This window comes from Pseudonaja textilis, chromosome 3, assembly GCF_049901715.1.
Source record: "Pseudonaja textilis isolate UNSWEBS1 chromosome 3, rPseTex1.2, whole genome shotgun sequence".
Taxonomy (NCBI): Eukaryota; Metazoa; Chordata; class Lepidosauria; order Squamata; family Elapidae; genus Pseudonaja; species Pseudonaja textilis.
In genome coordinates this window covers 28,841,114-28,867,112 of record NC_141992.1, presented here as the reverse complement: position 1 = coordinate 28,867,112, position 25,999 = coordinate 28,841,114, and the positions used below count along the sequence as shown (strand labels likewise).

General features: G+C 32.8%; 1 protein-coding gene across 2 annotated transcripts in view; it reads right to left on the bottom strand.

Annotated features, from left to right (window-relative positions):
• PTPRT (protein tyrosine phosphatase receptor type T) overlaps positions 1 to 25,999 on the bottom strand; it is a 678,367-nt gene that overhangs the window by 86,880 nt on the left and 565,488 nt on the right. The window contains exons 14-16 of one of the 2 annotated variants that reach the window (XM_087929083.1): positions 24,539 to 24,595; positions 15,269 to 15,404; positions 3,252 to 3,281 (exon numbers count right to left, since the gene is read on the bottom strand). In XM_087929083.1, the coding sequence (XP_087785209.1) occupies positions 3,252 to 3,281; positions 15,269 to 15,404; positions 24,539 to 24,595 (223 nt within the window). The remainder of the gene's footprint in view (positions 1 to 3,251; positions 3,282 to 15,268; positions 15,405 to 24,538; positions 24,596 to 25,999) is intronic. The other variant, XM_087929084.1, reaches the window with a different exon arrangement.

The following is a 25,999-nucleotide window of genomic DNA, read 5'->3' as shown; positions in this document are numbered from 1 at the left end:
TAGAGAAATGGCAGAAATTATGGTCGCAAAATTATAAAATGACAATGTCTACAGCCTATAAAGAAAATTTGTATAAGATGTTTTACAGGTGGCATTTCCCCCCGACAAGGATAGCAAGAATGTTCAAGAACAAATCCGAAAAATGCTGGAAGTGTCATCAGAAACCTGGTTCATACTACCATATGTGGTGGACTTGTGAGGATGCTAGAAAATATTGGACTAAAATCCACATGTGGCTGGAAAAAATGACGAAGAAGCATATAGACTTGAAACCGAGTTTTTCTATTGGGAATCCTACCAGATACTTATAGTAAAGAGCTGAAATATTTGATTGTAAATGTATTGACTACTGCTAGGATTGTATTTGCAAAAAATTGGAAAAATGAGAAAATTCCATTGCAAGAAGAAGTTGTAAAGAAAATTTTGGAATGTGCTGAGATGAGTAGATTGACTTTTGAAATTAGAGAGCAAGAAGATAAACAATTTTATTTAGTTTGGGATCTTTTCTATCAATGGTTGAATGATGAAATATTAAAATATAAAAGTTAGATAATAAGGAATAATATTGAATTTATTTTCCTTTTCTTTTTATTGTTGTTTGATACTATATTTATATAATAGTTTTTCTGTTTCTTTCTTTTTCTTATTTGGGATAGAATTGGTATGATTATAAGATTTGTTTTAGAATAAAATATTTAAAATATAGTTATCTCACAAAGGCATGATCGAATAAAAGTTTAGTCAATTTTTTTTTCTTTTTTTTAATAGTGATACTATGATTTATAAATTTGTATTGATAAGAGTATTATATAAGGTAATTGTAATTGTGACTATGAGGTGAATGCACAAAACTGATGGACCAACCGACTTACTGTGTGTACAAAAATATGGGGGAGCTGATACTTTTATGTTTTGTCGTTGTGTTTTGTATGTTAAAAAACAATAAAAAATTTAAAAAAAAATAAAAAAAATAAAGTGGAACATGAACTCATGGTCTCCCACTTTCTAGCCTGCTGCTTTAATCACTACAATATCTAGACCAGGGGTTTCAAACTCACGGTGTCATGGTGGCATCACATGATGTATTAATCACCACAATATCTAGACCAGGGGTTTCAAACTCACGGTGTCATGGTGGCATCACATGATGTATTGGGACTTTTTTCTCCTTTGCTAAACTGGGTGTGGGTGTGGCCAGCACATGATGCATCTGGCCCATGGACCGGGATTTTGACAGCCCTGATCTAGACACTGTTAAATCACATTTAGGCTCCATGGAAAGCAGAGGATAATATAGACTAAGCATTAATGAATGTACCATTTGTATATATTTTAATATGTTTAATTGTTTTATCTTTAAAAACATTTTCATTCAAAAAATACTAGCTCTTATGAACTTTTTGTAAATGAAAAGGTGACTTAAAACCTAACCAGATTGAGATTCAAGTTAATATCGTCATCACCCCTCATCACCCCAGTTTGCTATTTCCTCTTCTACCAAGTTGAGTGAACCATTTCAGGAAATCTAAATTGGAAATAATACCTTCTATCCCTGGATTGGTTTCTGAAATTCTAATGCTTTCTACAGCTAGGCCTAGTACTTGAATGACTGTATTTTTATATACAAATCTAAAGTAGGTATGGCAAAACAGGTAATGATGGGCTTTACTTTTTGCACCCTTGAGCTAGAGAATCTATTTGCTGGAAGGACACTGTGAATTCTTTAAAGAGAACTGGGAGATTGACTCTATGGTTATATTACACCAAATTATATTCATATATTCTGTCCTTCCTCTCCCTAGACTATGAATAAGAGACAAAAGTTAATATTATCCTATTAATAGGGTAATATTAATCCATTCATTAGAGTAATATTAACCTAATGTTATAAACATACTAAGGCTGAACCAGAAGAATAATCATTTTTCAGGAAGCAAAAGAATTAATTTCAGGAGTAAGAAAAAAAGGAACTTAACTGTTCTTGCCTTTTATTAATTGACAAAAATCATAAGACTTCTATGAATTCTCTTTGGAGACAAAATAATATATATAAAATATGATAGCAATTCCCTGTTAAGTGCAAAAGATATTCTAAAACAGGATTATAGCTCATAGAGATATAAATAGTTGGAAATAAAGAAATGAACTTAAACAAACATATGTATGACTCATTTTCATCTTAAACACATTTGGCTCTTTTTAAAAAACAAAAAACAAACATTTGATAAGGAAAACCAGCCAAAAAGAAATCAAAGATACTGTACCTGAATAATTTAAGGATTAGCGGAGTCCAAAATAATTGAACTAAAATGCTAGGATATGGTTTTAAACTGTGGAAATCAAAATTTAGCAAAGTAATAGTGCAATAAGCATTTTTAAAGGTGGACTCTCAAACTGATTCGTACATGGCACATGATATCCTATATGTGAATTCTATGAAATGTTAAGTCTGAACATTTTATGGAAAAAACATTTAATTACTTTTGTTTTAAATTATGCAACTTTCTTAGATTTAATTATCTCTGTTAAAATATTGAATTCTGGCCTGATTAATACATGCAGGGATTTCTTTGAGATGCTGAGGAATTATATGACCAATACTCTTTTTACCCCAAACAATAAGACCAATGGAACCATATTTAATCAAAGTGCTGGCATGAACCACAGTTCTAATTTGATCCCTTCAGATGCACATGGCTGCAGATATTTTGAAGGATCTTACTTTCTTCATTGCTTCTATCTTGATTAGAGCGGTGAATATGCAAGTGTTCAAATCTATCTTCTTTGGACACTTTCCCACAATGTCCAGTTTCAATAAAAGGGTGCCCAAATAGCAAATTATACAAAGAAAAAGGAACTAAAACTATTGAATATTTCCAAATGAAGATCTCCTAATGCACAGTATTGATTTTCAGGAATGTGAGGGACAAGAGCGAGAGTCCTGCCTATATTCATTTTTGGGGGGCCTATTCAGAGAGAGGTGACAGTCAAAGACGAATGGGGGAAAATGAAGTGAGAAAGGTACGGATTATATCTGCACACACAACTAACTGTCTTTTAGTTCTCTATTTTTCTCCCCTTTAACTATGTGGTTGGGAATATTAATAGTGTGGGTATTAATGGAACTCTTTAAAAATAGTGAAGTAATACAAAAAAAAAATCAAGAAAAATATTTTATAAACGAAGAAACAAAATTCTGCTGCTCTACTGTGCATGCTTAAGGAAATGGTTATATCCAACTAGGTACTTACAAGTAATAGGAGTAGGAATATGCATTTCTTCTAAATATGCAGTCAGATGAAGGAAATGTCCAATAGTGGGGAAGAAGGAAAAAAGCATAATTAGACTTCATATCAAGGATTTTAAGTTTGAACTGTACATAGTATTGCAGAGCTGACTCTACTACCAAATTTGCTTTCATCACCTATAGTTAATGAATACTGGTCTAAGGCCTGGTTACTACTTTTCTCAAACAGGAATGTTTGCATGTGACAAGTACAACTAATACTAATGTTTTGTATAGTCCTGGGCAAGTCAGTTCACAATGCTTTGAGTTCCTATTCAAACAAGAGCAATATCTACCAATTGTTTTAAGCCTGTTTAGGCATGAAGAACACAATTTTAGAGGTAACTGAGGTCAAATTTAGACCTCAGTTATCTCCAAACTTGTGTTTTTTTCATGCCTAAACAGATTTAAAAGAATGAAAAATTCATAAGCAAGCTTTTATAGGATTGAAGAAGGGGCTTTTTTGTGATTCTGGCAGCAACAGTGGTTGCATTCCATGCATTCATTATTGCCATCTAACCTCTAGTTGCTAGTTTATAGAATAATCAGTAAATATTTTAATTTGACACTCTCAGAATGTCACAAAAGCACCAAATCACACTACAGAGAAGTCAGTCACATTTAACCACATGAAGCCAAATAAGTGGAAAAGTTATCTTAGATCAGGGGTGTCAAATTCATGGCCGTTGAGCCAGATGTGTCACGTGCTGGCCATGCCCATCCCTGGTTTAGTGAAGGGGGAAAAAGTCACACTATGTCACATGACAACAATGTGATGCTGCAAGTTTGACACCCCTGTCTTAGATGAAGAAAGTAAGTGGAGGGAACAGTACAGTGACTAAAAGCAGAAAGAACAATCACAAAGTGAGAATAGACTTACTACATGAATAAAAAGCTGTCCCAAAAATAATCAAGAGAAGGAGCAATGTGAAAACAGCAAGGCGAAGTAATGAATTCTTTGCCTGAGCTCTTCTAAATACAACTTGATAATTCATTTCCTATATATTATATTAATGGAATTGCTTTTGCATATGAAAATGTAATAAATAAGCTTTGCACTTCGTAACTCATAATTATGTATTCTAGATATATACGCCATCTCTATTAGCAAGCGGATGTAGAATAATTTGCTGGGAAGAGTATTGTCTTGGTAAAGATTCAAACAATGTCAAATAAACTTGTAACTAGTAATATACACAAACATATTTAATCTGGACCCTTGTAAATCTAGGATTCTCAATTTAACTTGAATTGCCATGCATTATGAACACACATCTTGTATAATTGTACAGAATATCCCACTGGTACATCAACTCCTTTGAGCATTAAAATATCCATTTTATGTTTTCTCAAACTATAAGTCATACAAAGTAGCTATATAACATAGATTTTGTCAAACCACTATAAAGCACATGCATAGTTTAAATTAGTAAATTGGTGTCATGCCAGGAAATAATCTGGAAGAAATGATTTGTATCCTTTTTCCTCTCTGGAGGGAATTTTATTTGAAATATATATGAATAAGGCTTGCAGTTGTGCATAAGCACTTTGGAACCACACACATGTTCACAGTCAATGCACACAGTGTGTACTAAATTATCTGCTTTAGAAATAATAACTTTCAAATACTCCTAGCATTCAATTTCTTCCCCTGCTGATGATATATCATGTTCTTCTCACTTAGTCATTAACCTCCTGAAGTTCATCCATTCATATTGGAATGTGTTACACCTCGAAGTCACCTTGTAAAACAAGGAACAAGTTGTTCGCTTTTGACAAATGTGTCACAGACTATTACAGACAATAGACAAAAGCTAAAACTATACAGTGAACTACACTTAAATATTTTAACAGATTTAAAATATTACTATAGTTTCAAGGGGTATGATTATTGATAGTGCTTGAATATCAGAAATCGCCAGCTAAAACATCTTTGTAACCAACCAACCACTGTTCTAAAGACAAAGCTTTATATGATTTTTTTTTCCAGTTAAACAGTTGGTGACAAGGTCTTTTTATCTACCAGATATTTGCAGACCACACAAAAGTCAAAAAAGCTTGGACCTAAGTATGTTGGACCTTTCTTAATTGAATAAATTGTGAACCCTGTAGCAGTCCAACTGAAATTACCTAAAACCCTCCAACGGATCCACCCTGTCTTCCATGTTAGTTTATTAAAACCTGAACATACCTCCGACTTGAGACCTACTCAGGTCAATCCCCCAGTGCCATTGCTAATTGAAGGTGAACAACATTTTGAAGTTAACGAAATTTTGGATTCTCGAAAACAAAGGGATCGACGCCAATATTTGGTTTTTTGGAAACATTTTCCTCCTTTCCAGTCTAAATGGGTGAATGAGAAGGATATTAGAGCTCCTAAGCTTATCAAGGCATTTCGTACTAAATATCCTGATAAACCCTAAGAAATAGTATGATGGTGTTATGTGTATATTTTCTGTCATCTTCTATTTTTATCTTTTATAGGACTAACGCCTCTTTTGCAGGAGGGCCGAATGTAAGCCTTCAAGATTTTCTTCCTTTGCTTTGCAACTTCTGGTTGTCATAAATAATTGGGGGAGGAGGGGGGACATGGTTATGGGAAGCGAGCTGGAGGTGTTACAAAACAGAACTGTATAAGTTGGGGGGGAGAGACTCCTGCTTAGGCTTCCATCCTATGCTATGTGCAGCCGCAACTCTTTAACAAAATGTCAAGGTCAATGGACAGCGGCCTCATCACCACATGGAGATGCCCACATGATGCTGTACACAACTTTTAATTGGATGAGCCAATTGAACTATTGGGGGTGGGAACGTTGCCATCACTTTGTATATGTGATTTATGCACTCATTTTCTCAGATTCAGAATTCTTTTGTGGCTACCACTTGACTTTCAGTAAAAGATATCTTTTCTCTAATTAATGGAGTCTAAGTATTTCTTTCTTGGATTTTGAATGGTGCACCATCTGACAGCAGTCATATAAGATATCAAATGATTATGATACTTGCTTTTATTAGAAAAATAGCCCCTCCTCCAAATATGCACAATGTTTAAAGTTTTAGTACCAACTAAACGCCTTTTCAAAGAGAAAAAAATGGAGAAGTGCATCTTTGTTTACTGAAACGAAGATAAGATGCTGGATAAGGAAGGAATATCATTTTCATTTTTTCTTTGTACATATATACATAAAATTAAAATAAATATGTTTCTTATTACTCTCTCAATATTTTTTTAAAGTTTCTTAATGAAGGTTTGGCCAGAACACTTTGTATTTATTTGTTTTATATTTTAAATGTATTTGCTTTATCTTGCCATGGGGCTATACTTCTTTATTCCATCTTCCCACAGTTCTCATAATGAACACCTCCTGTTCCCAATGAAGCTATTTACTTTTGAAAAAAACAAAAAAGCCAACAAAAATAAAGTATTTCAAATACAAATGTATATTTAAGACAATGTCTCCATCATCTTTCTTTTCTTGTTTCTTCCATTTCCATTTCCAAGTCAAAGAGTACTGTATGTCCTGCATAAAATTATCCAACTTTCTGTCCATGTGCTCTTTGCACTTTTTATGTTATGTAGATTTGAAAAGGGATTAATTCAAATTGTACACATAGGGAAAAAAAATAAAAACAGTGAATTTTCTAAAGATTCACAGGAGACTCTCATTACAGATTCCAAATCAAAATTTCGGAGAGTAGTTTCTAGTTTCAGCTTACTGATAGACACCAGGTTAGCCTATGATCCTGATGAAACTAAGCAAATGGGGACAATAAAACAATGGGGATAAAAATACCAATGGCACCATAGGTCATTTAATCTTTAATGTCAAAAGAATTTTCTCCACTATTTAAGTACAGATGGAAGCTCTTTTTTTCCCTCTGAGATTCACAAACTAGAGTAGAATGATCAGAAGACTCTTCCATGGTAATCATGGGAAAAGAATATAATAAATTAGACCAGATGCATTCATGTATATGTTTAAAGAAAGACATTAAAGCCACAATTGAATTTGGGGAAAATATTCCAAGTACATAAAAAGTAATCTGATACTGATTCTAAATCATTGGAAAGTACACATTTCTACAACTATTTGCTTGATGCCCTAAATGATAAGCACCTTGCATTGATCCTATTTTAGTGATTGATTATGTGCGATCAAGTCATTTTTTGACTCCTGGCAACCACAGAGATAAAGTTTAATATCTTCTTGCAATAGAAGAGATAGATATGAATATAATATGGTTTGATCAATGGAGCAGCAGAAAGAAAAATACAAGGAATCTGGACTATTACAAGGAGTAAAATTTAGTACTTCTATTGAAATGTAAAACATATTATTTAGATTCCTTTAAGTTTCCTTTCCTGCTACATGTCTAGTAATAAATTCTTATTTGCCGAAAGTTGTCTCACTGCTATCTGTGTGTGAAACTAATCTATTCTTAAAGGTTTCAGCATTTATTTTAATAGATTAAGGCAATTTTTGGATTTATTCAAAAGCACATTCATTCATTAGTATTTAAAATGAAAGTGTGATTATCCCCATAGAAGGGAGTTTATAGATGAGCTAAAAGCTGTTGTCCTACTTTCTACTTTTCACCCTTTCTATGCAACTAATCTTCAATTTAAAAATTAAAATGCTTCTTAAGTTTGAATAGACAAAAGAAAGAGGTTTTGTTCTTAGAGCTTCTGTGACAGGCCGTGTGACCAGAGAAAACTATGTGGCTACATCACCAGTCCAAGAAGTTCTAGGAAAGAAGCCCCTATTTTCAGAGGACTGCATTCCTGGAACCACATTAAAAAGGAAAAAAAGAAAGAAACCTCTGAGTATTAGGGGCATTTAAATAAAAGAATGGCAGTTGGTAAATTCAGACATAGAGAATAAACCTCAAATTTTTAAAGTCCTGCCTTCATTTGCCTCTAACATCAATATTTTGATTTTAGACCAATAATTATCAGACTGAAAAAAGTAGACCACTAACAAAACATGATTATTTTTGTCTACTTATCACTAGGTGCCATTGTTGCAGCGTCTTCCATTTTTGAATTAGGAAATACACAATTTGATTAGAATGTAGCATTAGTTTCCCTTTTGGAAATATTTTGGTGATGGAAGAAGGTAAAGAAATAGTGTGTCTCTAACTTTTGAACCTGAAACCAATAGATAAATAGAGAGGAAGGATCTTTTTAAACATGATAGGTCTTCTGTACAGGTAGTCCTCAACTTATTACCATAATTGGGACCCAAATTTCCATTGTAAATCAGTGTAGTTGTAAAGCAAATCATCAGATGATCAGACCCAATTTTATAATAAGTTTTACTAAGTTATTAAGCAAATCTAGCTTCCTTCATTAACTTTGATTATTGGAAGCCAGCAGAGAAGATTTCAAATTGTGATCACATAACCTCAAGGCTTGTAAATTGTAAATGAGAGCCAGTTGCCAAGCACTTTAATTGTGATCATGTGCCCACAAGTGGTGTGATGGTTACAACTTCAAGCATTTGTTGTAAGGCATTTTTAGTAAGGCTGTGGTATATTTGTACCATCATTAAATGAATGACCACAAGTTAAAGTTGTATTCAATGCTAAGGCTATTATTGGCTATTTCACTGAACATGTAGAACAGCAGAATACTAAAATTATGAGGCATGAGTGGATGGATAGGTAGCATAATGAATCTGAAATGTTTATATTCAACACAGAATCACTTTAATTAAATTTCTCAAAAGCATCTCAGTTTGATTTTGTGTTTATGTCAGTTAGATAAAATCTTTTGACTATCTATCCATCTTTAATTTCAACATTACTTCAATTTTGTGGCAATTTTGTTGCTATTTAATTCCAAAATATTTTCTCCTTACCTAGTTCTACACTGCTACTACTCTCCCTTTGGATTAGCAAAATACATCAGGAAAATTGAATGAATTGTGTCTATTGCTGATCAGCCATAATGCCTTAGGCTGTGAGCAGATGCCACTCTGATATCTGAAGGTAATGCCTCAAGTTTGTCTAATTAAATTACTATTTTTCTGCCTCATTGCTTTAAAAGAAAAGATAATTTTGTCCTTGTTGCTCGGTGAGCTGAAAGACATTTTCTTTAAAGCTGAATTCAGAATGGCTAGGATATATACTTCTTGTTTTTTGTAATCTCCATTTATTATTTGTTTATTTAACTATTTGTGAGTACTGTTTTTTTGAAAGTTCATTTATTCCTCAGATATTCCAGCACCAATGATTTTTCATTTGCTTCTCATTTCAAAGCACGATAGATATTTTTTTTTTTTGAAAACCATATGTCTCTCAATATGACAATACTTTCCGCTGTGATCCAATTATTGTATAACTTCTGACCTACTTGATTAGAAGAAGGCATAAAAGTAACTTCAGGGCATCAACAGATTTTGTTGACAAGATAGCCCTATTTAATGTCTATTTCTAGCTTGCTTCTATTTTATAAGTGACAAAAGACAACTGAACCAAAATCCTTTTTGTTAAAGCTGGTGGACCCCTATTGATGTTTTCTTAATTTTTGCTTGAAAACTGACTGTGTACAAGATTATGAAACCCCCAAAATGTGTTTGTACAGAGCCCCCCAAAATGTGTTTGTACAGAAATAACTAATGGCCTTAACACAGTATATATTAAATTTTGGGGTGCAAGCTTTACCTTTCTGGCAATCCTACATTTTCTGAAATTAGTTCATTATAGTAGGTTAGAAATTTGCTAACTACCATCCTGGTCATACATCACTATGGGGAAAGCAGAACCCTCACAGAAAAAAAAAAAAAGTTTAAACCTAAGGCATTAGGAGTCAATTAGTAAAACAAGACTAAGTTTATAGTGTACATGGCCCTTTTTTCTGTCTAGATAAAAAGCAGTTAAGAAAAAGCAGGCACGCAAATTATTTTCAATGTTTTTCGATCCATTAATTGCTCTTTCAGCTGATCTGTCCTCAGGATCATTGCCTTTACTTTGGAGCAGGTTTCCCTCCCCACAATAATTTAAGGTGAATCTGCCTCCTATTCACTTATATCCATTATTCTTTGTCCTGTATTCTGAAATGAAAGAAAATCAAAGTTATACTTTCCACATTACACATGTTCAAATATTGTAACAATACTATCACATCCCCTACATCTCTCTGACTAAACATAGCTATAGGTACTTCATTTATAGAATTCAGTTCCTAGCCCCCTGGTTATTCTCATTGCTTTTTCTGGAAGCACTCCCAATTTTTCTAAATCTTTTTTACAGTGTGGCATCTAGAACTGAAACCAATACCAAACTGTATACGCAGATTTATCTTTGCATACTCAAGATTTTTGATACTTTGATATGTCATTAAGTTTATTATGGAGTATAGATCAACATGAAGCATAGTTTTCAATATTTCTGTGACAATATTAATTACCTGCAATTGCTATTGTTTTATTTGCCATATTTGTATAAGTTCTAGTTTATACCACACACACATTTTTGTTATACAAAAACTTTGTTCTAATCTGGTTACACTTAGCCAGATAAATAAGAAAGATAAATAACTGTAGGAAGAAAACATATAAATTACTTTTCTTCCTTCCATTTGAGAATTATTCTATTAAATTTCATATAAGTATACTTTAAAACAATTAGATGATAAATACAGCCCAATGAAATGTAATTAACATTCAAACAAAATGGTTACTGATAAATAAATAAAGGTAGAATGTGATTCCATACAAAATCATTCATATATAAAAAACATGTATTCTTTTTACCCCAGTTACTGCTTCAGTTATATTTTATTGGAATTAGTGGAGAAAAAAACAAGTCTATGAACAATGCCCTCAAATTTAGCTTAGTTGTATAAAATTTGCTAATTTGTTTCTATTTAATGCAAGAAGCTACAGATGAATAGCATCATGTAAGTTCAAACTGTTTCCAATCCAAAATGGTCAATCCAAGAGTAAATGTCCAATTTTAAAGAGCTTTGTGTGCAAACCAGCTATGTTAAGTTTAAAATCCTTCCAAAATCATCAAACAGCTGTTTTGTTGTCAAATAGATGGTTCACACATTAAATAATGTTTGAATTAAAAATGAAATGGTTCAAAATTTTAAAGGGTTCAAATTCAGTAATTTCACATACCTCTACAGAGGGCTATCCCCCCCCCCGCCATTTTCAGCAAGAAAAACTACAAAAGAGGTGGCAAAATGTATAGTATTTAATTCATTGAACTGAATTTAAACTCAAGTGCAAAAATGTATGGAGGATATATTTTTACAAAATTTGAATGTTTATCTATAAGCTATATTTGTAGGTTGCTTGAAGTCAAAAGTATCATTAAACTATATGTACCAATAATAACTCCACCCCCCAAAAAAAAAAACAGATTACCCATAACAATAAGGAAACTTCAATCCCAAAAGAGATCACTCTGGAGGAACAACAAATCTGGTCACATTGCCAACTTGAAAAGCTGATAAAAAAATTTATGCCACCAGATAAAAACTGAATGCACCAATTATCACATTAAACAAGAGGAAACCTTTCTACGCACCAATTCCACCTGCGCTTTTTACAATTTTGTAAACAACAAACTAAAAGACTCAAGGTCCATCCCAGCCCTGATAGGACCTAATGGTAAAGACTGCAACGACGACACCATTAAAGCCAACCTCTTTAACACATTCTTTGGCTCAGTATTTGTAAACAGCAATGGATCATGCCCAGTATTGATTTTACAGAAGACAATGTTGAAAAAGATCTAAAACCATCTCTATCTATTGGACCAGACTGAATATGTGCCTACTTCTTAAAAAAACTATCCACTTCCATAGCAGAATCTCTAAGCATAATCTTTGAAAAATCTTTCAGGACCAGCTCCTTGCCAAACCTATGGTCACAAGCCACAGTCATCCCCATCTTCCAAAAGGGAGACCCCAGCCTAGTTCAAAATTACAGACCAATCTCCTTATGCTGCATCACCTGTAAAGTCATGGAATCAATTATTAACCAATCCATTATCCTCCACTTAGAGACAAAGAACCTACTCTCCAATAAACAATTTGGTTTCAGGAAAAAACTATCCTGTAATCTGCAACTCTTACACTGAAAAAACATATGGACTACACAACTGCATAACTGGATAGAAGCATTCATGTGAAACAGACAACAAATGGTCAAAATTGGGAGTGTCGTATCAAATTCTGTACCTGTCAATAGTGGTGTCCCCCAAGGCAGTGTTCTAGGACCAACTCTCTTCATACTCTACATAAATGACTTCTGTGATCATATTAAGAGCAACTGCATTCTCTTCACTGATGATGTAGTGTTCAATACCACAGACAATACTGCTACCATTCAAAAAGATCCTGACTATGTATCAGAATGGTCAAAAAAATGGCAACTTCAAATCTCAACAAATAAATGCTCTGTCTTACATACTGGCAAAAAAAATCAGAAAATAAAATACAAGCTGAATAGTCAAGACCTTGCTGATGATCTGTAAAGGACCTTGGAATACTCATCTCTAATGATCTAAGTGCTAAAGCCCACTGTAACTACATAGCCAAAAAGGCATTAAGAGTTAACCTAATCCTATGTAGCTTTTTCTCTGGTAATATCATACTACTACTAGGGCATACAAAACATTTGCTAGACCAATACTCCAATACAGCTCATCAGTCTGGAACCTACATTACGTATCTGATATTAGCACAGTTGAGAAAGTCCAGAAATATTTTACAAGAAGAGTTCTCCACTCCTCTACTCGTTGTAGAATACCTTATGCCACCAGCCTTGAAATTCTAGACCTAGAAAACCTTGAATTACGCTGTCTTCGGTCTGATCTTGTATGGTATATAAAATCATACATTGCAATGACTTACCTGTCAATGAATACTTCAGCTTCAACCATAACAACACAAGAGCACACAATACTCAAGGTTAACTGCACCAAACTTGATTGCAGGAAATATGACTTCAGCAACACAGTGGTCAATGTCTGGAATACTCTACCTGACTCTGTGATTTCTTCCCCCAAAACCTTAACCTTAGACTGTTTACTATTGACCTCACCCCTTTCCTAAGAGGTCTGTAGGAGGGCAAGCATAAGCAAACCAATGTGCCTATCGTCCCTGTCCTATTGTTTCTTTATTTTTCTTATATATACCTTTTTCATGTATTCATAAGTATGTATATACTTATACCTATTATCTTATAAGCAATTGACAAATATAAATAAATAAATAAGCATTGTCAAGATTTATAGAGACAAATGGGAACTGGCGTTTAGTATAGTAGAATTTATTTTATGCAAGTTTTTTGATGGACTGCTTGTCTTTGCTATAACATAGATTTAATTCTAAGAAAACATTTTTAGGGAACAAGAAGGTTCCCTCCCCCTGTACCATTTATTATAGAACATACAATAAATTATACTTATCTATAATTATAGCACATATAAAGAAAATTGTACTGTAGTTCTAAACTTAAAGGAGTTCAGTTATTAAACACAACTAAAAAAGAAAAATGAATCTATTGGTATGAGCAGATTCCCATGACAATCATAGGCACAGATTGGTATTCTCTGGGTTTCTTTAACTATGCTGAAATAGAAGTAGTTTTTGTATATAATCAATACAAAAATGCTTCCTTGATGCTAGAAACTGCAAAGGAAACTGATTGACTAAATCACAGTATGTAGTAGGTATGGTGATCATAAAATGAGAGCAAGGAAATTCAGCATGCTATGCTGGTTCAAAGTGTGATAGCCAGTGGTTCACATAGAAAGCATATACAGATGCAAAAAAAGATGGCCCATTTCAAAACTTTTTTTCTAATACATGCCAGCAACAATTTTGTAAAGTGGTGGTCATATGAACCAAAACAAATCCCTCATACAGCCCTTCTTTTTCAAGCAAATTTTAATAAGTTTGTTCATCTGAGTGGATGGTCCAGAGGAAATGGCTGTCATTTTGAGCATGCACAGTCAAGCCACACTTAGCAGATTAATAATCACCTTGGATCTACAGCACCGCTCCTTCAAAAAAGAATAGAAAGGGAGTTTTTGGAAGCAACCCTCACATGTCATAGCTTGCAATAACAATAGCAGACAAGCAACATCATCACACATAAACTGCATATTTATCAGTCTTTAAGTACACACATACCCAACATACACAATTTGAATATGATGCTCTTCTAATGAATTATTCCAGTTTGAAAAATGTAAACATGTAATGTTAATAAAATTGTGTACATATTTGTACACTATTGAACAGCTGAGGGGGTAGAAGTATAATCAACCTGTGAGAAGCTACTTTTCTTTTTAAAGCTAAGTGAAATGACTTGCTCAGGTAATACACTACTACTACTAATAATAATAATTGTTATTGTTGTTATTGTTGTTATTGTAATGTTTTAGTAATTATATCTTCAACCAAATAATCTTGGGAAGTGTAATTTAGTGAAAATTTGTACATTTTGTTACAGACAACTTTTTCTTTCCCAGACTGGCAGGTTACAAATCCCAGACTTTTCTTGGAGAAAGAATGATTTTATAAACAACAACAATATATATTATGGATATGACACAATGTATTGAGCCCTCAGGACTTAAAATTGGTTTTTATATACTTAAACACCCATATATTTATCCCTGTGGTAAATAAATATCAAAAAGTTCTGCATGTTTCCCACACTCACCAAGATAGTAATAAATAAATCACAATTCATTATTCCATCAAATGGCTGAAGGAAAATATACATACATCACAGCCACACAACATATAGTCAGAATAAGATCCCAGTGCAGAGAAGAGACTTCCCTTTAGCCATGTATATAAAATTCCATGAAAAGAGGAAAAACCTCTGTCTCATTCTTTGTATTCCCAAATAAGCATAAAATATCCATCAGTAAAACACTAAATATTTAAACAAAAGTTAACAGCAATAATAAACATTCCCAAATCAAGGCAATGTAGAGATCTTAGAAACATACCTCCTTTTGATTGTAAGCATTGCTCCCAAAAGGATAATTACAAACATCAGAAGACCAGCTATAACTCCAGCCATTTTCACCGTATTATCAACCTGTTTTTCTGGTTCCACCATGTTGGAATTCTGTGTAGAAGCTCCTTAAGAAGTTGTAGAAAAGGAGAAAATAAAAGCATTGTTGAAAAATCCCAGGTAAATCAGATTTCAACAACTGCTTAAATGCAACAAAAAGCCAAACCTGTATATGGCCATAATGGAGATGTATCTTTAACCCAAGTATGAGAAAAATAGTTTCTCCATTCCAACAATATGTAGAGATTCATTGATATACAGACTAAATTGCAAACATAATCCCATTTAAATTTATCATGTATTACCACACAGTGTAATTTTGTATTCCATTCTTTTTTATTTTATTTGTTTATTTTATTTATGTATTATTCTTATTGGCCACCCATCTTACCACAGGGTAACTCTTGGAAGTTTACAATCATAAATACCTATCCACATTAAAAAATAAATAAAAGCAACCATTAAAATTCAATAACAAGTAGGGAAGATGGGGCAGGGTAGGAGAAAGTGGGATTTGCTGTTATTCGATCAACCACTTTTTTATGTCTAATGAAGATGTCAGATGTCGGAAAAGTATGTCAAGTAAAAAAAAAAGGATAATCACCACCATTAGTTCAAGTATTTATTTAATATTATTATTTTATTTTATTTTATTATTATCCTACTTTTATCACTTTTACAAATATCTCAATATACCGAACACAGCTTTTATTTTCCTCACAACAACAACGCTGTGAGGTGAACTGGTCTGAGAGAGAATGCCTAGTCCAAGGTCATCCAGCTGGTTAAGACGGACTTGCATTCACAATCTCTCACTTTCTAACCTGGGAAAGCAGAGTGAACTTTCCAGTTCTTTATAAGAAAATTATTATATATCTTACACAAGAGTATTAAGATTAATTGAGAAGACCCTTTGTCTCATATTTCTGGAGCTTTGATGGCTGCATCACCAATAGCATAATACCATTTTAATTGCCAAAGCTTTATAACTGAAAAGTGGGAAGAGCTCAAAGTGCAAATATAGCTGTGCTCATATTTTACAACATTGATAGCTATTCTAAATATGCATCGCTCACTTTCAGTCAGCAAAAATATTTTTGCTCCATTTGCTAAATGAAGCAAACCAGGATAATATGCCTAGCTATGACTTCCTGCCAGAAATTTCAATAACTGTTGTGCTCTGTCCAGTATCCCCAATGACTAGTAGAACAGCATTTTAAGAGCTTATACTTTATGGATTACTGCCTCCAGCATGTAGCAATTAAGGGACCATCTGAATAGGATCTATATCATTCAACTGCTGCAATTGTCCAGAAGCATATTGTAATAGCAGTGGCATTTTTCATGCCCTTAAGGGCTTCCAATAAACCAGATAACACTCAAATGAAATTGGTAAAATTGGATCTTTAATCTCTGGAGGCACTCAAACCAAATCAAGTAAAGCAGGTTGTATTTGGTGAATACAGTTTGCTAAGAATATAGATTGAACACCATCAGAAGATTTTGAAGAGTTTTCAGTTGTCTGGTTACAGTCGAAAAACATTATTCAGTATGTGCATGAAGCTGCATTCCTTATTGCAAGGTACACATAGTCTATATAAAAAATTAGGGGAATAAATATAAGAAGTTGATTCTCAGTGACTACTACATAAACAATTAGTGCAAGATAGATTGTGCATTTCATATCAGAGTACAGTGAAATTCTATCTGTTTTCCCTGCTTGTCTTTCTTGAAAAGTGTGTGTGCATGTCTGTGTTTGTCTATGTCTGAGTGTATTGGTGTATACATGTGCATGTGTGTGTGATTGTTATTGTTGTAGATGATCTAAATAAATGATCAGCTATGGTATTTGTTTATTTATTTATAAGCCACCAGAAGCAAGAGACTCTCAACAAATTAGAATCCCAGCAATTAAATATCAATGCACAAATACTACTGTCTTAAACACCTTAGCCAATCTACAACAAACATTTATTTATTCTGCAAAGAGTTGGATGGGGATATCAAATTCAGAGCAACAGTCAAAATTCCTCCACATCAATAGAATTATTCAGCTCTTTTAATTAATAATATGAAGACTAAGTTGCTATAATATTTTATGCCAATATTTTATTCTACTATAAAGTAGAAAGAGAAGAAAAGGATGACCAGCATCAAGGTGCGTAGACTTAGTGGCAATTGGTAAAGGAGGATTTGGAATGTTTGAAGGACCATGTTAAGGACAGATGATCATAGAGGAAATCTATCTGAGAGTTGACACCAACCTGATGGCACATAATCAATAAAAACATAAATAAAGGAGACTGGTAAGGCTGAGGAACTTAGATAGGTTTTCATATGACTTTCCTAATGACTCATCTTCTAAACTATCTGGGAGGAGTAAAATAATGGCTGGAGTACAGAGTATGATACAAATAGTCCCCAATAATTTCTAAAATTAATTTTCTATTAGCTAAAGTCTTCAATAGTTACTGCCATAGATAAATTAACTAAGATGTTACACATAAATTATCCAAGTTCTTCAGTTAACTGTAGATGTGTATCCTGTCAGATGTCATAATTTATCAACAGCTAAACATTTAAAACTGGAAAAATATTGTGTTTGTCTATAGCATTTATCAATTATATACAAAAATCTGCATCATGGTGTCAATAGAAGGTAGAATTTTAAAACTGTTTGTATTGGAACAATTTTATAATAGACTTTCCATTTTTTAAAAAAGCTACATTTTTAACTGATTCATTTCATTGGGTTTCTATTTTTCCCTTTAGGTCTGAAGCCCTAGCTGTGCACCACTAAAGGTAAAAAGGTAAACAGAAAAAGGTATTTCAGATCATGCAGAGGTGATCATGAAGCTACTGTCAGCAGTGGTTTACCACAACTGCATTTTTTTCCAAGTTCAGACAGCTTTCCTATCTAGCTGCAGAATAATATGGAGAAAAGGCAAATTTCAAAGTACTTTTCCCCCCTACAAAACAAAAGTATTACACAGTCTTGATGTATAGTATAATGCTTTGTTATAACATGGAATATTTTCTGAAATCTAGCAAACAATGCCCCTTTCCTCATGTCAACAATCGTATCACTCCAGAAAAGCTATGTCTTGAGGTGGTAGGGGGAAAGATTAAGAGCCATAAACCTATTTTATAACTGATATTAATAAAACCTCAAAACACACCAGTCTAACATACAAAGCTAACAAGTGATTCTTACAAAAAACTTTCTCCATATTTTATCAAGATGCTGGCTTTACCAGCTTTCTGGAGCTTTCAACCTCTTTCTTTCTTCATCTCTCTCTTTGTCTTTTCAGGACCTGAATACAACTGGCAATTCAGTAGCATTATGTTCAGAAATTAAGCTACAAAAATGTGAAATAAATTTTGTAGGACTTTAGCTGGGAGTCAAGCTATTCTCCAAGCATCTGAGGGCAGGACAAGAAGCAATGGATGAAAATGAATCAAGGAGACAAACAACCTAGAAGTAAAGAGAAATTTCCTGAAAGAATAATTAATCAGTGAAAAAACTTGCTACCAGAAGTTGTGATGCTCCAACATTGGAAGTTTTTAAGAAGAGATTGGACAACCATTTGTCTGAAATAGTATTGGACTTCCTGCCTGAACAAGGGGTTGAACTAGAAGACCCCAAAGGTCCCTTCCAACTCTGTTATTCTATTCTAACTGAACTTTTTGAGAAGATAGCTATTTTACAATGAAGCTTTTTCATGGAAAAAGCAAGTTAATAAAATGCAAAGGGGGTAGCATATGAGTGCATATATGTAAGTATGTGATGTCTGTGTGAATGTGTATGTGAACTCAATTATAAGCCCTGTTTCATCATTTAAAGATTAGGGGTTCATTGATTCTGAGGCACCTAATATTTTCAGCATTGAACAAATACTAACTTTGCCACAAAACTCCCTTATGACGAATACAAGATTTAGAGTTTTCAAAGCCCGATAAAATGAATAATAGTTTGTAAAAAAATTACTAGCTCAGTATATGTGCAGCTCCTCTATTATCAGGAAAATGGTTAGCCACCTCCTCATCAGACAGTTTTAATGAAGACAATTAAAATGCCTACTCTAATGAATTTAGAGATAAACTGAAAGCTGATTAACTAAAGTGAGAACTTTCAGTTGTCAAGATTTTGGTAATCTAATCTTTTTAACGTTCAATAAATTTAATTGTAGAGGACTTTGTGTCAGAATATTGCTTTTTTTATTAGCATTTACCATCCCAGATTTCTTCAGAAACACGGTGAGAAAATTGAGCACAAGATTCTTATACTTTCAATTTCTTAAACTTTTTTAGACTTCAAGCCCAAAGTAATTAATGCTTTAAGTTATATTTTCTAAAAATTATATATCTGGCTATATACAAATTTCATGTTTCATTGATAATGCCTTGGTGCCTACCACTTTATCATGTGAGTTTTCTCATATTAAAAACAAGTTTTTAATAAAACAGTATCTGCATGGACTGCATGCTACTAAGCCTTATCTTTAGTTCTAAATACCTATACTTAGAAATAATTGCAACCAATTCTGAATGCTTCTTAAGTTTGCAGTACAGTTGACAAAAAAATGGGAGGGACAACTAATATGCTAAAAACAGAAATTATGATAACATGATTTCAATAAGTTTATGAAATGGGTTGAAAATAAATTAATACAGATGTGATATTTTTCCTTTAAGGAAAAGAGATCAGATTCATAGGTATAAAATTAGGTATTCTTGCAAGATCCAATCTGGGTCAGTAACCAGTACAAGAGGTTTATACTACTGAGCTTTTGGACTTTTTTCCTTGTGCTGTCAAGCCCAAGCCCAAACCTCTGGTCTCAGTGAATGACCCAGACTGGATTTTGCAACATTATCCTGGAATATGTTCATGAAGGATTCTTGGTTTCTTAATAATACTTGTGAAAAAAAATACTACAATAATATTTAACTGCAGAAGGCTGTGGTGGTGCAGTGGTTACAATGCAGTAGTTGGAGTGCCCGATCGGTTCAAGGTTGACTCAACCTTCCATCTTGTTGGGGACAATATGCTTGCAATACTTGCCATCTTGAGCAACATTTTATTGTGAGATTAAAAGAATTGAATATTGTTAGGAACATAAGTCCTAACATGTATTTGGGTTAAAAATATAAACCAGGATAGACATTTTTATACTGTCTCTTTAAGGGAATGCAAGAGCATGCAATTGGGTGTGGTTTCTCAAACAGCCATAAGATGGAGCCAGAAACCTAGGTTGTCTTAGTCTTAATCTCAAAAGAGAGTGTGTCTCTATCTCGGTTTCCTTCTGTTGGAAAATATTGCCATTGCTCCATTTCTTCTAATTGACTGATATTACTGGATTTAATGTAAGTCTATTACTGAACTGTTTTTTGACACTGGACTTTGATATTTGGATTATCCCTGGATTGAAAAACTGACTGATTTACCTGTGAATAATTTTGGATTGCTTGTTTGGACTTTCTTAACGTTTCTGGAAGTAAAAACCTTTACATTTACTGTACATTTACTGTACAGTGTTTCTGTGTGCTGTATGTGTATTATTCAAACACTACTCTCAAATACGTCTCCCTATATGCGCTCATTCTCCTAATGGGGAATTACCTCAACAAATATGTTTAGCCTTGATGCAACAACATTTTTCAAATATGTTACTATAAGGTTGGTCAAGATATGACCTATTTTTCAACATTTCTAAAATCAAATCATGGGAAAATAGACTTAAATTGCAACTAATCAAATTCTATTTAACTATTAGGAAATTATTTAACACAAGGAACAATTTAACAGCAGGAAACACTATTATTTCATGATATAATGATATATACTTTTCTGTTATGGTAAATTATTGGACATAATCTAATCTATCTGTATAAAAAAATGTCATAATTCCTGGAGTCAAAAGGAAATGTCTTTCCCTATAACATTTTATTTGTATAGAAACACATGTCACTCTACCAATTCAAGTGGAAAATGTTTATTTTATACACAAAAATAGTTAACAAATATACAAAGCAGAGATGGAATTTGTAGATCTACAGTGAAATGAAACAGTACCTGAGCCTTCTCAAATTCTGTTAACTGGACAGAGAAATTTCTAAAAAGAATAACTTTTAGTCAAAGATTTTAAAAAGTTTACTATACAGATTTCTTTGCTATTATAGAAACATAGATTCATCACTGAGATAAATCCCTTAACCATGCCCTTAACCATGTTGTTAGTTTAATAAATTTAAATCAGGTTGTTTTCTTACTTGCAAAACAAAAAGATGGGCATGAAATAGATAACACGAGGCAGTTCTGATTCTGTGTGACTGTTTCCTGGTTGCAAAATTATCCCCAATTCCATATTTTCCAAAAGTGCTCACATAAGAGTCATGACCAGTGTAAATAAATCTTCCTTCTTCAAAAACTGTATTTTCAAAGCATTGTTATTAAAAGTTTATTATATTGCATGTATTATTTAGCAAATATATGCAAAATGTAGTGATGTATTAAAGATGATAATAACAGAATCAGAATAAGTACTCACAAAAGCTGAGGGTGGTTTATTAACAGGAGTATGGTCTTATCATGAATTTGGAAGCTTAGCTTTAAAGACACTGGATAGCTGTAATATATTAATTATAACCTTTTGAAATAACCAGAGATAATTGAAACTTGTACTTTATATTGTTCTGTTGAAACAGTTATTTTTTCCTCAAGGATCAGAGTGTAATATTCCTTCATTACAATGCTTCTTCCTTTTCTTCATATAGGTTGCAATAAACTGAACAAATCTCTGCAAAATGTATAGCCATTTTGGATAAGTGATTTATTGCAAACTATCCTTTTCATTTGTCCTACTTTATATAATAAAGGAAATATTCTCTAGGTCATTTTTACATTTATGTAAAGTGTTTGTTATTTCTGAATCTTCTGGTGATTGTTTCAAACATTTCTTTAATACTTACAGCTGAAACTTAATATTAAGAAAAGTTTCAGTTCAATGATTATGAACTCTCAAAATGCACAAGAACATTTTAAAACATTATGATAATTCTTTTAAAGAAGTTTCTCTTATAAACTGAACTAGCATGTCAAATTTAAGTATTTATTATACTGAATATAACTATTGTTATTTCCTCAAGTTGATCATGTCAAGAAATAAATCTAGATTTCAGTATATATTTTGGAGTGATTATGCACAGTCAATCTAACCTAGGAAGTAATGCACCAAAATTGTGTGAAAACAGAACAAAGAAAGAACTTGTCAAATGAATAGTGTCCAAGTACATGAAAAGACAAATAGCAAATAATAGATTTGACCTAAGTGAAAATAGAATATTTTATAAACAACATAGTTGTTTTAATAATACAAAGAAGAAATCCTAATAAATTAAATATTATTTAAAAGAACAGATTTTTGATGTTATATAGCTATTCATATATTGAAGAGTGGGTAAATCTGCCTTTCTTTTTGTTCTAGAGGCTATTATTTCCTATACATATTGCCATTAGCAAATTACAAGTTGTGATGATATCTGTTGCGGCTTTATCTCAATGTGCACTCAGAGAGATTAATGGATGTCCTATTTTACTGGGTTCTTTTTCTATTTTACAACAAATGCTTGTAGGAGCATATCAAGAAGAAACATTAAAATTCTGCCTAAAAACAAATAATGTAGTAGCATATTGCCTTCCAAACCCAAATTTGGATTGCTATTTAGTAATTGTCCTCAGATGTTAAGTTTTTCCAGGCTTCCAGGGGAAAAAATAGCTGTTTTCCTTTCATGTTCCCACCTGAAAGTTTCTTTCTGATTTCGATTATGTTGTCTTTATATCAAACTTTACTTCTAGAAACTGCCTAAACAAGTCCCTTTAGTCTCTTGAAATCATTTTTGAAAATGATTTGCTTTTGTCTTCTTCATATGGCTGAGAAGGCATGCCTGACCCACAGTCAACCAACTGGCTTTGTGCTTAAGGCTGTACTAGAAGTCATGATCTACTATTCTGTATTGTGGTAGCGTAACTATTACATCAAACCAGCCCTCATATTTTGTACAACTACAAATAATACTCTGATATTATTACAAGTACCGCAATCCTAATCATGTTACAGTGAATATTGAGGGAAAACAGAAAGATAATTTTTGCCCATATTTTCATTGGATAAATATATATTGGCTTTATTAGCTTGTTCATACAATTCCTCAAAGGTTCAACATGCTGGAAAATGTGATAGAGAAATTTTCCATTACCAACCAAAACACTCTCCTTAATATGAATAAATGGCAAATATATTATAACCCTTTCCCGAATTTGTATTATGCAACTGTATGCATTTCTTATTCAGAAAGAGGAATGAATAGAAAAAATAACATCCTCCTGTATTATGAGGGGAGTCAAAGAACCTTTTACAAAGCAAAACTGAGTGTACATTCTTCCTTCTATTTGGAATAAAACAATGCTAACATAATTTTCTTGCTTGCTTTCATTAGCATCAAAAAGAAATTGATGCTTGGAACCAATTTCAAAGATAGCAAACTTAAGCTAACTCCATTTATTTAACTGAACATAGCTCATCTTTGTTATAAAATTATAAATAATATAAAATTATATGTATATATGTATATAATTTTAGACTTCCTTGGATTCCATTTTGTGGTATTTTGACAAAATTCATGAAGGAGCCAAATTAAACATGCTGTGTATATCAACTCAAAAATTAAACTGCTTGTTTTCTGACAAGTGTAATATTTTCTATCCTGACAGCCCATCTCAAAAGATACTTAACACTATTCTAATTCTTTTTTTTCTGACTTGATTTTTTTTCCTATATCTTTTTTTGATTCTCATTTTTTTAAAAGAAATACTGCTACCAACTTGCTTTGTTTATTAGGAAAATATTGAGATAAATAATCCGAAGATCACTACCTCCCAGTATTATATCTGAAACTTTAAGGCTAGTTTGGCAATGGAGTGTCATTCTGGATGAAAGTATTATTTAACTGCTTTCTGCAGATATTCAAACTGCACTGATGCTGGCAGAGTGTAAAATTATTAAGAAATATGCTATTAAACAAATGAGAATGATAAATGAGAGCGTACATGTTTCAACATGCAGACGATATATGACATAACAATCCAGTAACTGTCAAAATGTTTGCATTTTTATGACAGTTCCTTTCCTGTACTGATAGTCACCTGTGCTCATGAGGCTGGGTGGGTTTCGGGTAGTCACCTGTTGCCTACCTATTACTGCTAAGAACAAGAAAAACAGTTTCCAGGCAGCATGCATGAGAGAGAGAAAAGAAAAAAGGAAATAAAAATAAAAATGTGCCACTTCAAAAAATTGCATTTTAATCCTGAAAATTTGCACTCAAAATTTTAATATACATACATACATACATACATACATACATACATACACACACACACACACACACACACACACACATATGAAATAAAGAACCATTTATGAGCTCTCTGCCTGGGTTTCAATTATAATTAATGAAATATGTTCTGCATTACATGAATCAATTGCATACCATTCATAAGCTAATGCAATTTTCACAAATAAAGTGTTAATGCTAACAGATATTTTTTGAAGTCAAGGGAAAAAAAATAGTTAACACGAGAAAAAGAAAAAGAAACCCATACCAGATTAAAGAATATAAAATTTACAGTATATCATTAAAGAAACTAAGGATGCAACAACGTATTTTTTTTACAATTAAAATTCTATGGCAGAGAACAAATAAATTGAGGCTTAATTATTATCTTATTTGAAAGGAATGCTTGCTTTACTAATGATGCACATTAAGGTTGACAAACATGTTCACTGTATTTTTTTTAAAAAAAAATTCTGGATAAAGTCCCACCTCTTTCTCATTTAAACATGACTAGTTTGTCATGAATACAAGTTCAAGTATGAAAAAGACTAAAGGCACAAAACAGATTCTACTAATAATAAAGAAAAAAGGAAGATAGTTTTATATTCATTTGAGGGATACGTAGGGTATTGCAGTAGCTCAAATGAGTAGATCAATCATATTGTCTGCATGTGTGTTTGTAATATACTGAACCTTATAATAAATTCAGGAAATTCACTATTTGAAATAAAATGGGATCAGCTGCATATAAATATCCGCCGCATATACTTTTCATTTCAGCTGACTTAACTGAAAAGAAAATTATTTGCATTTTCGTTAAATTTATAAATGCACATATACACATAAAGGGTACAGGTAGTCACTGTTTGGCAACTTGTTTAGTGATTGTTTGCATTTATGATGGTGATGAAAAAGTAGAACCAATCCTTGCATTCCTTTCAATCCTTGCACTTTAGAACCAATCCTTGCATTCACGACCTTCACAGGTCTGTAAAGCAGAGAAAAGCTGAAGTAAACACAGTTGTGGCTTGATGGACAACTCCTTCCCCTAACAACAGAGTTGTGGTCACTAAACTTTGAACTGCTTCAGAAGACATTTTTTGCTTTTCAAGGACTGATCAAAATGTCCATTCCTTATTTTTTAATTGGGTGAATATTTGGGTTTTGGGGTAAGTAGTCATGAGTTGATTCCCAAATGATTATGGAAAAAAGAATTAATTTCTTTATCAATGTTTTCTTCTTTTTCATTATTTTTAAAGTTCCAGAAACACAG